Source organism: Lolium perenne, chromosome 4, assembly GCF_019359855.2.
Source record: "Lolium perenne isolate Kyuss_39 chromosome 4, Kyuss_2.0, whole genome shotgun sequence".
NCBI lineage: Eukaryota > Viridiplantae > Streptophyta > Magnoliopsida > Poales > Poaceae > Lolium > Lolium perenne.
The window spans coordinates 396,675,190-396,687,081 of NC_067247.2; the positions used below are offsets into that span (position 1 = coordinate 396,675,190).

Below are 11,892 nucleotides of genomic sequence, written 5' to 3' on the forward strand. Positions count from 1 at the left end.
TCGTGGAGCATTAAGCTCTGTCGGCAAGACGAGCACCATGTTTGTGCCAGCCGATGTTTCATCACCGGCTTTCTTTTGCTTGGGACGCCACTCCATCCTCCGTGGACGACCCTCTTCATTCAGGGCTCGCTGAACTTTTGCAGCCAGATCAGGCCGTGCCTTCCTCAGCGTATGCAAGTATAACCTTTCGGCTTCCTCCAGGCCGCGCAACCGCTGAACCCTGCGTTTACGTGAACGGCTGAGTCCGTCGAGGCACCACCTTGGACGGTGGTACTGTCTTCTTCTTCTTCTAGTCCCTCGTCTTCCGAATCCTCAAGATCTGCCCAACGAGGTGACTCAGCGCGTTTGCTTGGTGGTGGGAGAGGCCCTAAGCGCTCAAACACGGACACGTTGGCTGCCTCCTTCTTCTTCTTGTTGCATTACGGGCAATTGCCGATTGTGGGCAATCGGCTCATTCCTGAATCCCAGCAGTTGTCCGAAGAAAGGGCAATCCCAGTGTCTGGCGTTGTCTTCTTGCTCCCTTGGCCTGTCCGTGGCACGGCGCTCGTGCTCCTCCTCATCGCGATCCTGCCGACGATGTCTTCTGGCTTCTCTAGCCAGACGATCTCCTTCATCATCATAGTTGGACCGTCGGCGTTGGTCATACTGACTCACATATTTGTTGAGGAGGTGATCAGAGAGAGGTCGCTGATATCTTATGTTCTTCACTTCTCCCTCTGTGACGTAGCGCTTGCCATCATGATGTAGCCGATAGCGATGAGCTGCCTCTTCGGTGTCCTTGCTATGAGAGCAGCTGCCCTCATCTCCATCTTTGCCAGAGTGGTTCCCAGGCCCTACCATGTTGACGCTGAACGTGGGACCTGGCTGGCAGCCCTCGGGGTAGATGACTTCTACCATATTAACGGCGGGGAAGGGCTGGGTGTCTACCTTCATGGCGTATTGGTTGAAAATTAAACGCCCCTTCTCTATCGCCGCTTGGATGTGCTGACGCCACACCCTGCAGTCGTTGGTGGCATGGGAAAGCGAGTTGTGGAATTTGCGGTACGGCTTTCCGTTTAGCTCTTGCGCCGTAGGGAACTTGAGACCTTCAGGAATCGTCAATTGTTTCTCCTTAAGCGGAGGTCGAAGATTTGTTCAGTCTTGGTCACGTCAAAATCAAATCCCCTGGGCGGCCCTGGTGGTTTTACCCATTTGCAGGATACGGGAGTTCCTCCCCGAGTCCACTCAGCCACCGCTATTTCTTGGTCTCCCGCAGGCACTTCACCTTCCTCTGTATCGACCATGACTACTGCACGCTTGAACTTGTCTTGGTACAGGTCTGGGTGGCGCTGTTCATATGCTGATAGTTTCTGAACCATGTGCGCCAGCGAGGGATAATCTGCTTGGGAGGCCATGTCCTTGAGCTGTGTTGCAAGGCCAGCTACCGCCAGTTCGACTGCTTCCTTTTCAGTTATACGAACCGAATAACATCGGTTCCTAAGATTCCTGAAGCGCTGGATGTACTCTGTCACCGTTTCTCCGCGCTTCTGACGTAGTTGTGCTAGATCGGCAATGCTAGACTCGGAAGCTTCTGAATGGTATTGCGTATGGAACTGTTCTTCCAATTGCTTCCAAGACTGGATGGAGTTTGCCGGCAAAGAGGTATACCATCCAAAAGCCGATCTGTGAGGGACCGTGAAAAGAGCCTCACGCGTAGCTGATCCGACACTGAAGCCGGTCCTAGTTGCGCCAAATATCGGCCGATGTGCTCGATGGAGCTGGAGCCATCCGATCCACTGAATTTGGAGAAGTCAGGGAGCCGATATTTAGGTGGCAGCGGGATCATCTCGTACTCGTCGGGGTACGGCTTGGAATAGCCGATTGCCCTCCTTTTCGGCATAATGCCGAACTGGTCTCTCAGTATGGTACTGATCTGATCCACCGTATCGGCTGCAGGAGATGTATTCGAAGATTCGCCGGGGTGGCGTACTTAGCCAGCCATGTTTGCTTTTCCAGCTACGAGCCAAGCTGCAGGAGCTGGGCTCGGGAGTTTCGTCGGGGTGGCGTACTTAGTTAGCCACGTACGCTTCTCAAGCTCATTGCCGACGTTCCTCCTGTTTGCGCCGGAGTCCCCGACGTTGTGGCCTGGTTTGAGAGTGGCCGATTGCCACAATCTGGCACATACGTGCATGCATATCCTTGAGGGATCTCCTTGGGCGCCTCGGCCAAGAACTGGTAGTCACTAGGGTCACCACCGATCTTGTAAACGACGAATGCCGGTGTAGCCGCACTTCGGCTGGTGCTGCCAACGCGTATGGCAGCGGTGGACGGGACCGGAGTGGCAACTCTCCTTGGTGCGTCCCGAGAGCTGGTCTGACGGCGAGTACCGGTGGCTCATGATCTCTGGATCACGCGCAGAGCGAGACGCTCCAACACGTTGACCAAGTTTTCGAGTGGCGGTGTAGCGAGTGAGCCACCAAGTAGTTGATCTCCTGCCGAAGGGCCCCTGGTGCGTTCCTCCGACGGGCGGAGAGATCTATCCCATCGAGTGCACCTTGTGGTGAGAACCCCTTCCATACTGATGCCATGGGTACGGGTTCTACGAAAAGAGCCGATGAGGTCGGCTTCGAGGGTGGCCTTGATCTCGTCATGTTTCTTCTTGAGCTCAGGCAGCTCCTCGTAGGTGACCGGCGTGCAGCGTCCGCCGCCATCTCGGATGTAGATGGCGATGTGGTTGATGTAGATGATTGTCCCACCGGGCGTGCCGAAATGTGTTGATCGCCAAAACCCACCGGCGGGCAGCGGCCTATCAACACGGTAGAGCCGGGAAGAGCCTAGAGCTGCGGCTGGCCGAGACCCCTCGAGCGACGGCCCGCAATGCTCTTCTGGTCACACGCGGCGATGCGAAGTGCAAGGGCGTGCCACCCGACCTATACCTGGTCGGGAAGGTGATGGGGATGCCTCGCTTAGTTCCTGCATGGCATACACGTAAACATTAAATCGAGCCTCGATCGGCTCTCGGGCTATCTCGTGAATCGGCTCAAAGAGCCGATCCACCCATGATCCGTACGGGGTGCACGAATACTGGTGATCCAGCATGATCAAGATAAAGCTAATGAGATCTACGACGATTTAGGGTTTTCACCGCATAATCGGATCATCCTACTCCAGGTTGGGCCTCGCGGCCACGCACGGTGCTCGTAAGCCGATCCTAAACAAGGCCACACAACCAACGTGACGTTGATCATCGGAACATCCTGTTTAGGACTTGCGAACGCCACCCTACGTGCCGCTGGATCCTCCCCCCCTTCGTAAGGCCTAACTATTGCAGATATTAAACTAATCCTTGCGGAGCACGGAGCAATCGTAACGGATCAGATCTACTAGATGATGAACAAGCAGGTGCCGCCCCCACGCCCGAGATAGGCGTGAGGGCGGCTAGACATGCGAGGGTTGCACTACGTAAGCATGTTTATACGAAGAGCTATGCTAACCCTAACACATCTATGATAACTACGTTGCCCGCCATCAAAGACGCTTCAGTACGGGCAACGCATGAACAACGTGGGGCTGGTGCTGCCTAGATCGCAAGATGCGATCTAGGCGACATGTCGCTTATCTGATTGAAACCCTCGAGACGAAGGAGTTGGCGATGCGCCGAGATTGGTTTGTTTTTGGGGTGAACGTTGTGTTGTTGTTTATTCCATAAACCCTAGATACATATTTATAGTCCAGCGGACTTTCTAACGTGGGAATATCCCACCGTGCGCGATACAAATTCTAAACCTTGATCTAAGATATGACCTACTATAATTAAAGATACACGGGCAAACTAGCCCAAATTCTCCGTGCAAGGCCGCTTCAGAGATCTTCCACGTGTAGTCCTCTAAGCCCATCTCTCTTATGGCCCACCTCTGGATTTGTCCAAAATCTGGTGATAACAACTGTAATGGATGATGTATTTGTTACCAGTTCGGTTATGCTTTCACGACACACTGATCATGGGATCGTGAATGTGTATGCATAACGGGTGTTTCGGACAGCTAGTCCGGGGCCCCACAGAGCTGGTATCAGAGCCAGGTTGACTGTAGGAGACCTTAGTTAGCATGGACGTCAGTTAGGAAAATACTACTTTGGTAAAACTATTTACGAAACTTATTTTCCTAAGTAATCAGAAGCTTAGCTTCTATCTTTCTTACCTCTTCAAAAACTTCTCATTCTTACCTCGCTCTCTGATTTCTAAAGACTTTGGAAAATTCTTACTCTACTAGCTCATCCTCTTCCAAAAATAGATGTTGGACGATGCCCCCACTCAGACTCGGAGATTCAAATTCGAAGATGGATCAATCCTTCAGGAAGTCTCAAGTATCTCTGGCTGCAGCTATTGAAGATGGACGTCGACTTAGCAGTACGCATATAGGGATAATAAGAGCATGTCTTTGGTTGTCACCAAAGTCTGTCAAGAAGTTGACCTTGTTCCTCCTTGGACTTTCACTTTTGCAGTCGTCAAGGATCAAGTCCTCAGCTTCTTGACTAGTAATTTTTAGGTTCTTCATGAGAAACTATCATCCATGGAGCTCCTCAGCAATTACCCTTCCGAACTGAGACCAGAAGATCCTATGCATCACTCGCCCCCAACTCAACACCGACGGCTCGACATCAGGTCTACTTTCACCACCAACTGCTACAAGAATCATTGTTGAAGTCAATATCAGCAAAATGAAGACGTCGGCATCTCTGACCAACCCAAGCCTATAGGATGGATAGGACAAATTCAATTGTTTCAATTGAGCTACCCTACGTATTAGGTATCCTTGGGTACTTGAAATACCTCGTGTGGTTTTCATGATTGCTTGTGGTTTTCTAAATTTGCTGCATGAGTGCTTGTGATTGCTTGTTGTGTGTGTGTGTGCTTGTTTTAGCCTTTGGGACTGGAAAAAAACCTTTTTGTCTAGTAACCCTTTCTAGGAAACCCACCTCAGATGTTTTCCTCGCATCAGCTCAAAATTATGGTAGAAATTCTAAACAGTATGTTTGCAAAGTTAACGGGAAACTCTAACACTAACTTGAGTAACGGCTAGAGGCCACCATGTTTTCCCGAAATGCCCATCTTCAGTGCGGCATTCAACTCAAGACACCCTGCGATGCCAACAAAGAAGAAGCCAGTACCTTCAAGATCGACCGCAACTCCACGAGAATATGAAGCCGTACTAATTTTGACTAACCCTAGAGGATAATCGCGCTAACCTTGAGTTTATCTTCTTAAAACCCACCCTCTCACGCACCTTCTAACCAGCTAAGTGAGCTATAGCATCGAAGCCAAGTTACTCTACAAGGTCCATCTGGTCCTCATCAAGTAGAGCCTTTACCGACAACTCAAGACTCAAGATTTGGTGTACTTTAATGAACACCAACCCTAATGTTGAAGACTGTTTTCGACGACTGTTGTTGCTGCTTTATGTGAAGACCCACCAGGAGTTCAGCTGACTTACTAACTTAAGGAGCGCCTTACAAAGTAGTAAACACCGTGTGTGCCTCTTGAAGCTATGGACTGCACTTCGCCTTGAGATTCTTCAACTCAAGATGGGAGATCGATGACTTCTTCAAAAGCGCCCGACGGGACCCCATGGTAGTCTTCCACTAAAATTTGAAGCTAACCCTAAAACTTTTGACCCTTCGAAAGCACCGATAAGATACTCTAACTCTCCAAGGAGTGTGGACCCCTTGAAGATTGTTAGGAAGCTACAGATCTAACACCGCCATAGAGAAGTCAACCTCTTCACGAAGCTCGCCCTCGGCGGAAATCTGTCGTGTCTCTCAGAAGCTGAAGCTGTGACCTTTTCGACAACGACACGTCTACCTGAAGATGGAGACTAACTTAATTTAACTTCTAACAACTTCTCTAGTACTACGCTTAGTAATCTCGGAACGAGATTATTTTAAGGGTGGAAGGTCTGTAACACCCTAACTTTTGCAAACTTGTTTCTTTGTCCAGAGTGCAAAAATTAGGGGGAACAAAAACTTTTTGTCTAAACCTCCTACAACAATGTGTATTGCTTATTTGTGATGTTTTGTGTGTTATGCATGTTTTTCCTAAGTTGATTGCCGAACAATTTTGAGAACAAACATAATTCATGTTCCTTGGTGATCATGTCATTCAAAATATTACTATCTACTTGACAAAAGCTTTATCTTGGCTATTTCTCTTATTTCCGGTAATTTTACATTTTTTTCAAAATAATGAGCCAAGATTTAATTAGACGCAAAGGTTTTCCAAACTAAGTATTTATAAAACCTATAGGGATCTACAAGTTTGTATGATCTCACTATCTTGAAAAACTTTGTTTTATAAACTTTTACACATGGATTTCGATTTAAAAAAAAGGCTATAGAAATTAGAAGATGTTTGTGCCTCCACTAATTTTCTTTTGTTTCTTTTTGCTAGAAAATCTTGCCCCAAAGCTTTATTCCCCTATTAAGGAACTTTCTCAAACCTTACCATGACATGGTCATTATTGAGCCCTTGTTCAACAATTTCTTCTTGATTTGTTTGATAGATGTTCTATTGTCATTGTTGATAGTATGTGTTGGTTTAACCTATGTGTGGCTCTCCTTGATCTTGATGGAGTCATTTGTGGTATCTTGCTTTTTTGCCGTGCTTGTTTGATCTTGCTTGTTTGTGTAGCTGCCTAGCAATATAACTCTAACACATTTATACCCAGTGTCATGAAAACAATGTGATGCCATGATCATCTTTCCCTTACACCTTAAACTCAATTCCTTTCTTAGCTTTGATAAACATTGCTTTATTATTATTATATTATTATTTTTAAAAAATCATACTCTTCTCTAGGTTTTCTAAAACTAGTTCCAAAATAGTTTCCCAATATTATTTTCAAAAGAAAATATGGATGATCGTGAATATCATCACAAACAATAAAATAAAATGAAGTGCTGACCTAGGGTCAAGACAAGTAGCATTGTGCAGCTACTACAAAACCGTAACCATAGCACCACTCTGAAAAATCTTCTGAAATCTGAAGCTGTTGAAAACTACTGCAGGCAGCGATCTCTGGAGATCACCTAAATGCTCCACTTTCGACCTCTCTCTTTCCCTCATTTCTCCACCAAATTTGTATCTGTAAAATTCCTTGTAATCCTGGTTGTATCCTTAACAGCTGGGAAGAAAAATAAACTCTTTCAGAGCAACCTATCGGGCTGGAGAAAAAAGAGAAATCGAAGGAATCTAGTGCAATAGTCAGGTCGACCCTGTCGCGTTCTTCTTCTTCCCTCCCTGGTCGATCCATGCACTGTGTGTGTGCTTAGCACGTTTGAGAAAAATGAGAGAGAGGAGAAGAGGCCGGTTGAGCCATGCATGCAAATGGTGCCCTTGCCGCATCCCTCCTCAACACCCCAAGCCAAAATAGTGGCAGCCGTTGCTCCTGCACACCACCCTCGCCCTAGCCTGCATGTTGCTGGCCCCGTCTTTCCGCTGGCGATCTGTCGAGCACCTGGCAGACGACAAGACGCGTCGTCAACCTTCCTCGCTTCCCACAGCACACGACCACTCCTCCGCTGTCTCTTGGTCGTCGCAGACCAGAAGACACCACGCCACCGCCTCCCTCTCCCTATCACTTCCTGCCACTCTCTCACCCACGCACGGACAGCCGCAGCCCTGCGCGACCGCACCTTGCCGCTGTCATATCATCGAGCGGCATGCAGGCGGACGCGACCTCTCCCTGCCTGCCGATTCCCTTGCATCCCCGACGCTAGCATCGCTCCAAGACGATCTCCACGACTCAGACACGCAGCGAAGCCTCGCCTCTAGCTATTGTCGTTTCACTCCTGTCCCTGGGTGCCGCCCATTCTGGCCAGTACCCGTCGAGCGGCAGCAGGGCACCGTGCCCGCACCATCTCCCCGGCCTCCCGAGCCCTTTTAGTCGCACGCCCCTTCCTCTCCAGTCCACACCCTCTCTCACCTCTTCACTGCAACCGTCCGAGGAGCAGAATACCGCGCCCAGCCGTCTCTTCCTCACCGGAGAAGAAAACGAGCCGAACCGGCCGCCGTGTGCATGTCGCCGAGCACGTCACTGCCAGCACTTCTCCGCCTTCCCTCTCTGTCCCTTCGTCCATGTCCTGGACCTAACCCATCCCCTATCCTTGCGCAGGGAAACGCTGGGAGGCCCCGCGTGACGAGCTCCGCGGCCGGCCGTTCTCGACTTCGTCCGCACCTACGCCGCGCACGCCACGGACCATGTCGACGCCTGGAGAACGTCCCTGCATGCACGCGTCGCCTTCCATGACGCCTGAGGCTCCGCCGCTCCGTGCCGTCCCTCTGGAGTCGCCCAAGCCCGACCGAAGCGCCCAGGCAGGCCTCCGCTCGACCACGCCGTTGCCGCCACGTCTCCGCCCTCCCCCTTGCACTCCCTCTCAGTCCTCTCCGTCTCGGCACCTTCTCAGTACCCTAACACGGCCCTTACCTTCTCTTCCAGGAACCCACGGGAAGTCCGCCGCCATCACGGTTCCGTCGGTCCCGACGACATGGTGCTCGCCATGGCCCCCGTGGACTTCCGCGAGCTCGCATGCAGACCACGCCGTCGGAGGAGACCGCGGCGAAGCTCCTCTGCTCCTTTGCGCCGTCGCCCTAGCCTCCCTGCCTGACCCTCGGTGAGCCCCTGCTGCGCTGCCGTTGTTTGTGCCGCGATCGCGCCGCACGTCTCTGGTCGCCATTGATGCTCGCTTCGCAAGCCGTTGGATTTTGATCCGGCGCTCGCATGCGGCCCATGGCCACGCATGGCCAGGATCTGGCGGACCCCGCCGGGCCCCGCCCCAGGCCGTTTGAACGGCGCCATCTCCCTCGCATTCCCAGCACCGTTGGGCTGACCCGCGTTGAATCCATCGCCAGTTAGGGTTTCAGCCCAATACTCTTTTCTGTTTAAATCTGAAATTGCCTCCAATAAATGGATCAGTAGGTTTTCTAATTCCATTTATTCCTAGATGAACCAAATTGGGTGATTCAAATTTATAGAAGCTCGTGAACTAAATCTGAACCACAAACAATTGCATGCATGTGCTGTTTGGTTGTATATCTGTGTAGAAAAATCATGTTCTAGAATGTTGCAGTATAAGTATTTAATTTGGTGTGAGACTAGTAATGATCCTATCTGCATGAGGTCAATTTTGATGTGTTGTAGATGTAATTTCCCATCTTTTGGAACTGGTCCCACTTGCAGAAGTTTTGTGGACTTTGTCTGGTTAACAAATTAAATTTGGTCCAGAGAGCTCTTCAGTGATTTTTAAATTGCAAACTACAATGGATTTTGTAACAAATCCAAGTGCTTCTGGTAGCTACCATGTTAGAGTGCATTTGAGTCCAGGGAAATATTTTTTTTGAGTTATAATTAATATCTGGGAATTTTATAACCAAAACAGGGTACCTTTTAGTATAAAAATTGTGTAAATTATTTTATAAGTCAGAAAAATACCAAACCAACTTTGGTAGATCACATTTTTCAGTACCTATCTAGTGATATGTTTGTTACTGGTTGGATATGCTCTGATGACTGTATGCCTTGAAAATGGTTGGCTCTAGTTTCTGCATTATAAAGTCAAGCTTTACTCTCTGTGATTTTACCAAATTTTGGTGTGCATTTTTATCGAGTGGTTTGTTAATATGGTGTTGTTGCTTATTTTACCCATAGGAAAATTGTGTTGTTTTTGTTTAAAATGTTTTATACTAAATTTTGGCACCAGACCCTACTGGTGGTTTCCACAAGTTATTGGCCTCCTGAGCTTGTGTAGATTATGTTTTGATGAGAGATAAAACCCTTTTGAGCAAATAGATGTTTGCTAAGATCTTTTCTAGTGAAAATAGAAATAGTCCTTTTATAAATAAATTGACCATTCTTGCTCTGGGTGTTGTTTGTTTGAAATGTTAATAGTCCATGATTGAGTGGTTTGCTACTATTTGTGTGTGAGTGGTTGATTCCATGGTTGGGTATTGATTGCCTTCTCTTTTATTTTGCGACGTTAGAATGCGAGTACTATCGGAAAGGAAGGAGAGGATCATGGTGAGGACTTCGAAGAGGAAGGAAGAGCAGATGGTTCGTGAAGATGAAGTCCAGGGACAAATAGCCAACCAAGGCAAGTCACCTCTTGATGCACCTCTGATCCTATATATCTTATTCTTGCATTATTACAGGTTTTATAAAAGTGCATGTCTTCTATTTATTTGCCGGTGGTTAGTGCCACCCGGAGTTTTATTATTCCACCCTTAGGGTGCAGCCCTCGTCCGGTACCCTACTGAACACATATCTATTTGCGATATGGTGCTTATCACCATGTCATCCTTGTCGCCATTTTTCGAAGAAGAACTGGACTATAGGTTGGGAGACCTGGAAAAATGATTATGAAAAATGTTTTTTCTAAAATGAAGTTTTCGAAAACCTTGGAATGGGGTAGCCCTGCCCAAGTGTGGGTTTTTAAAAGGAAGAAATTTTATGGAAGGAAGATTTGCTGGAGGCAAGTGGAGAAAAGAAAATGTTTTCGAAAACTTTAGCGCCTAAGTACTCACCCGGACTGAAAAACAGTGCAACCACATTACCCCAAAGTGGGCACGGGGCGTAGCGTAGTAGTTTGTCTCGCCTTAGTTTGGGTCCTGCAAGTGTAGTGGCAGTCCGACCATGGACGCTTCGACCGGGGTTCTTCCCATGAGAAGGGACGCAACCCATTTGCCTTTTCAGGTACGCGGGGTACAACTTATGAGCTCCCATTGAAAGATGCCTAACTGGTTGAGTGGCATTCCGGAGGGTCGGGTGTCGGGGACTTTGCAACTCCTGGGTAAACGGCATCCCGGACTCTGGTGTTGGGAGGTACAACTCATTCGGCATGTCTTAGGCTAAGGCGAGCAGGCGAAAAACTATGATCGAGTATTTGTCGTGGCATAGCTTATTATGCAGGGATGATGCCCACACGATGAATATCCGGATCTTGTGGGGAAAGTGTACAACCTCTGCAGAGTGAAAACTATTCGAATAGCCGTGTCCGCGGTTATGGACGGTTGGAAAGGCTGCTGCTTAGCACTAAAGAGTTTTGGTTTACAAAAATGTTTTCTCAAATATTGTTTTGGGAAAGTGATGCCAGTGGGACTGGTGGAAAATGTACCTGGGAGGTACGGTGGAAAGTTGGAAAAGTTTTGATGGCCATATGAGATGGCCGGAAAAGAAATTGGGTCACCCTTACCTATTAGTCTGCAAATAAACTTGTTTTTAAAAAAAGGTTTTCAACAAAGATATAGATGTCATATTCTCGAGAGAAACCATCTCTCACTCCCTGTCGCCCTAGAATAGTTCCTGCTCCTTGCTACTGCCAAATTGCATATCCTTTACTTCTCTCTAAGGTGGTTTGCGAGTACAATTCATAATGTACTCATGGCTTTGTCCCTGGCTATTTACTTGGCCAGACTTGGTGGAATTCGACAGATGAAGAAGGAGTTGACGACGTCTATGCGAGCTAGGAACGTCTTCCCAGTCAGTTGCCTGTAGGGTTATGGCATGACTTGGCCCATGCGAAGACTTTCGTCTGAAGTATTTCCGCTGTGTGATTGTTGATCTCCTGCCATTGCGGCTCTTATGTAAGTATTGGTCATGTGACCTGTTGTAATCTTTTTATTCGGTACTGTTGTTGATCGCCAAAACCCACCGGCGGGCAGCGGCCTATCAACACGGTAGAGCCGGGAAGAGCCTAGAGCTGCGGCTGGCTGAGACCCCTCCGAGCGACGGCCCGCAATGCTCTTCTGGTCACACGCGGCGATGCGAAGTGCAAGGGCGTGCCACCTGACCTATACCTGGTCGGGAAGGTGATGGGGATGCCTCGCTTAGTTCCCTGCATGGCATACACGTAAACATTAAATCA

At 48.6% G+C, this 11,892-nt stretch overlaps 1 protein-coding gene across 3 annotated transcripts; it reads left to right on the top strand.

Annotated features, from left to right (window-relative positions):
• Positions 1-6,908: 6,908 nt before the first annotated feature.
• On the top strand, positions 6,909-11,650 carry LOC127297618 (uncharacterized). 3 transcript variants are annotated; one of them, XM_071819573.1, is made up of 5 exons: positions 6,926-8,061; positions 8,148-8,381; positions 8,472-8,646; positions 10,013-10,122; positions 11,441-11,650. In XM_071819573.1, exons 1-5 carry the CDS (start codon positions 8,052-8,054, stop codon positions 11,461-11,463), a joined length of 552 nt encoding a protein of 183 aa, XP_071675674.1. In that variant the 5' UTR covers positions 6,926-8,051; the 3' UTR covers positions 11,464-11,650. The 3 variants fall into 3 exon arrangements, 2 of the variants coding, with proteins under 2 accessions (XP_051183893.1, XP_071675674.1); XM_051327933.2 differs by having other exon boundaries at positions 6,909-8,061; positions 8,148-8,646; XR_011744208.1 differs by having other exon boundaries at positions 6,924-8,347.
• The last annotated feature ends 242 nt before the right edge of the window (positions 11,651-11,892 follow it).

Coding starts and splice junctions, on each gene's coding strand:
- LOC127297618 (XM_051327933.2), top strand. Junction 8,647..10,012: donor GCCTCCCTGCCTGACCCTCG/GTGAGCCCCTGC, acceptor TTGCGACGTTAG/AATGCGAGTACTATCGGAAA. Junction 10,123..11,440: donor GGGACAAATAGCCAACCAAG/GCAAGTCACCTC, acceptor TTACTTGGCCAG/ACTTGGTGGAATTCGACAGA.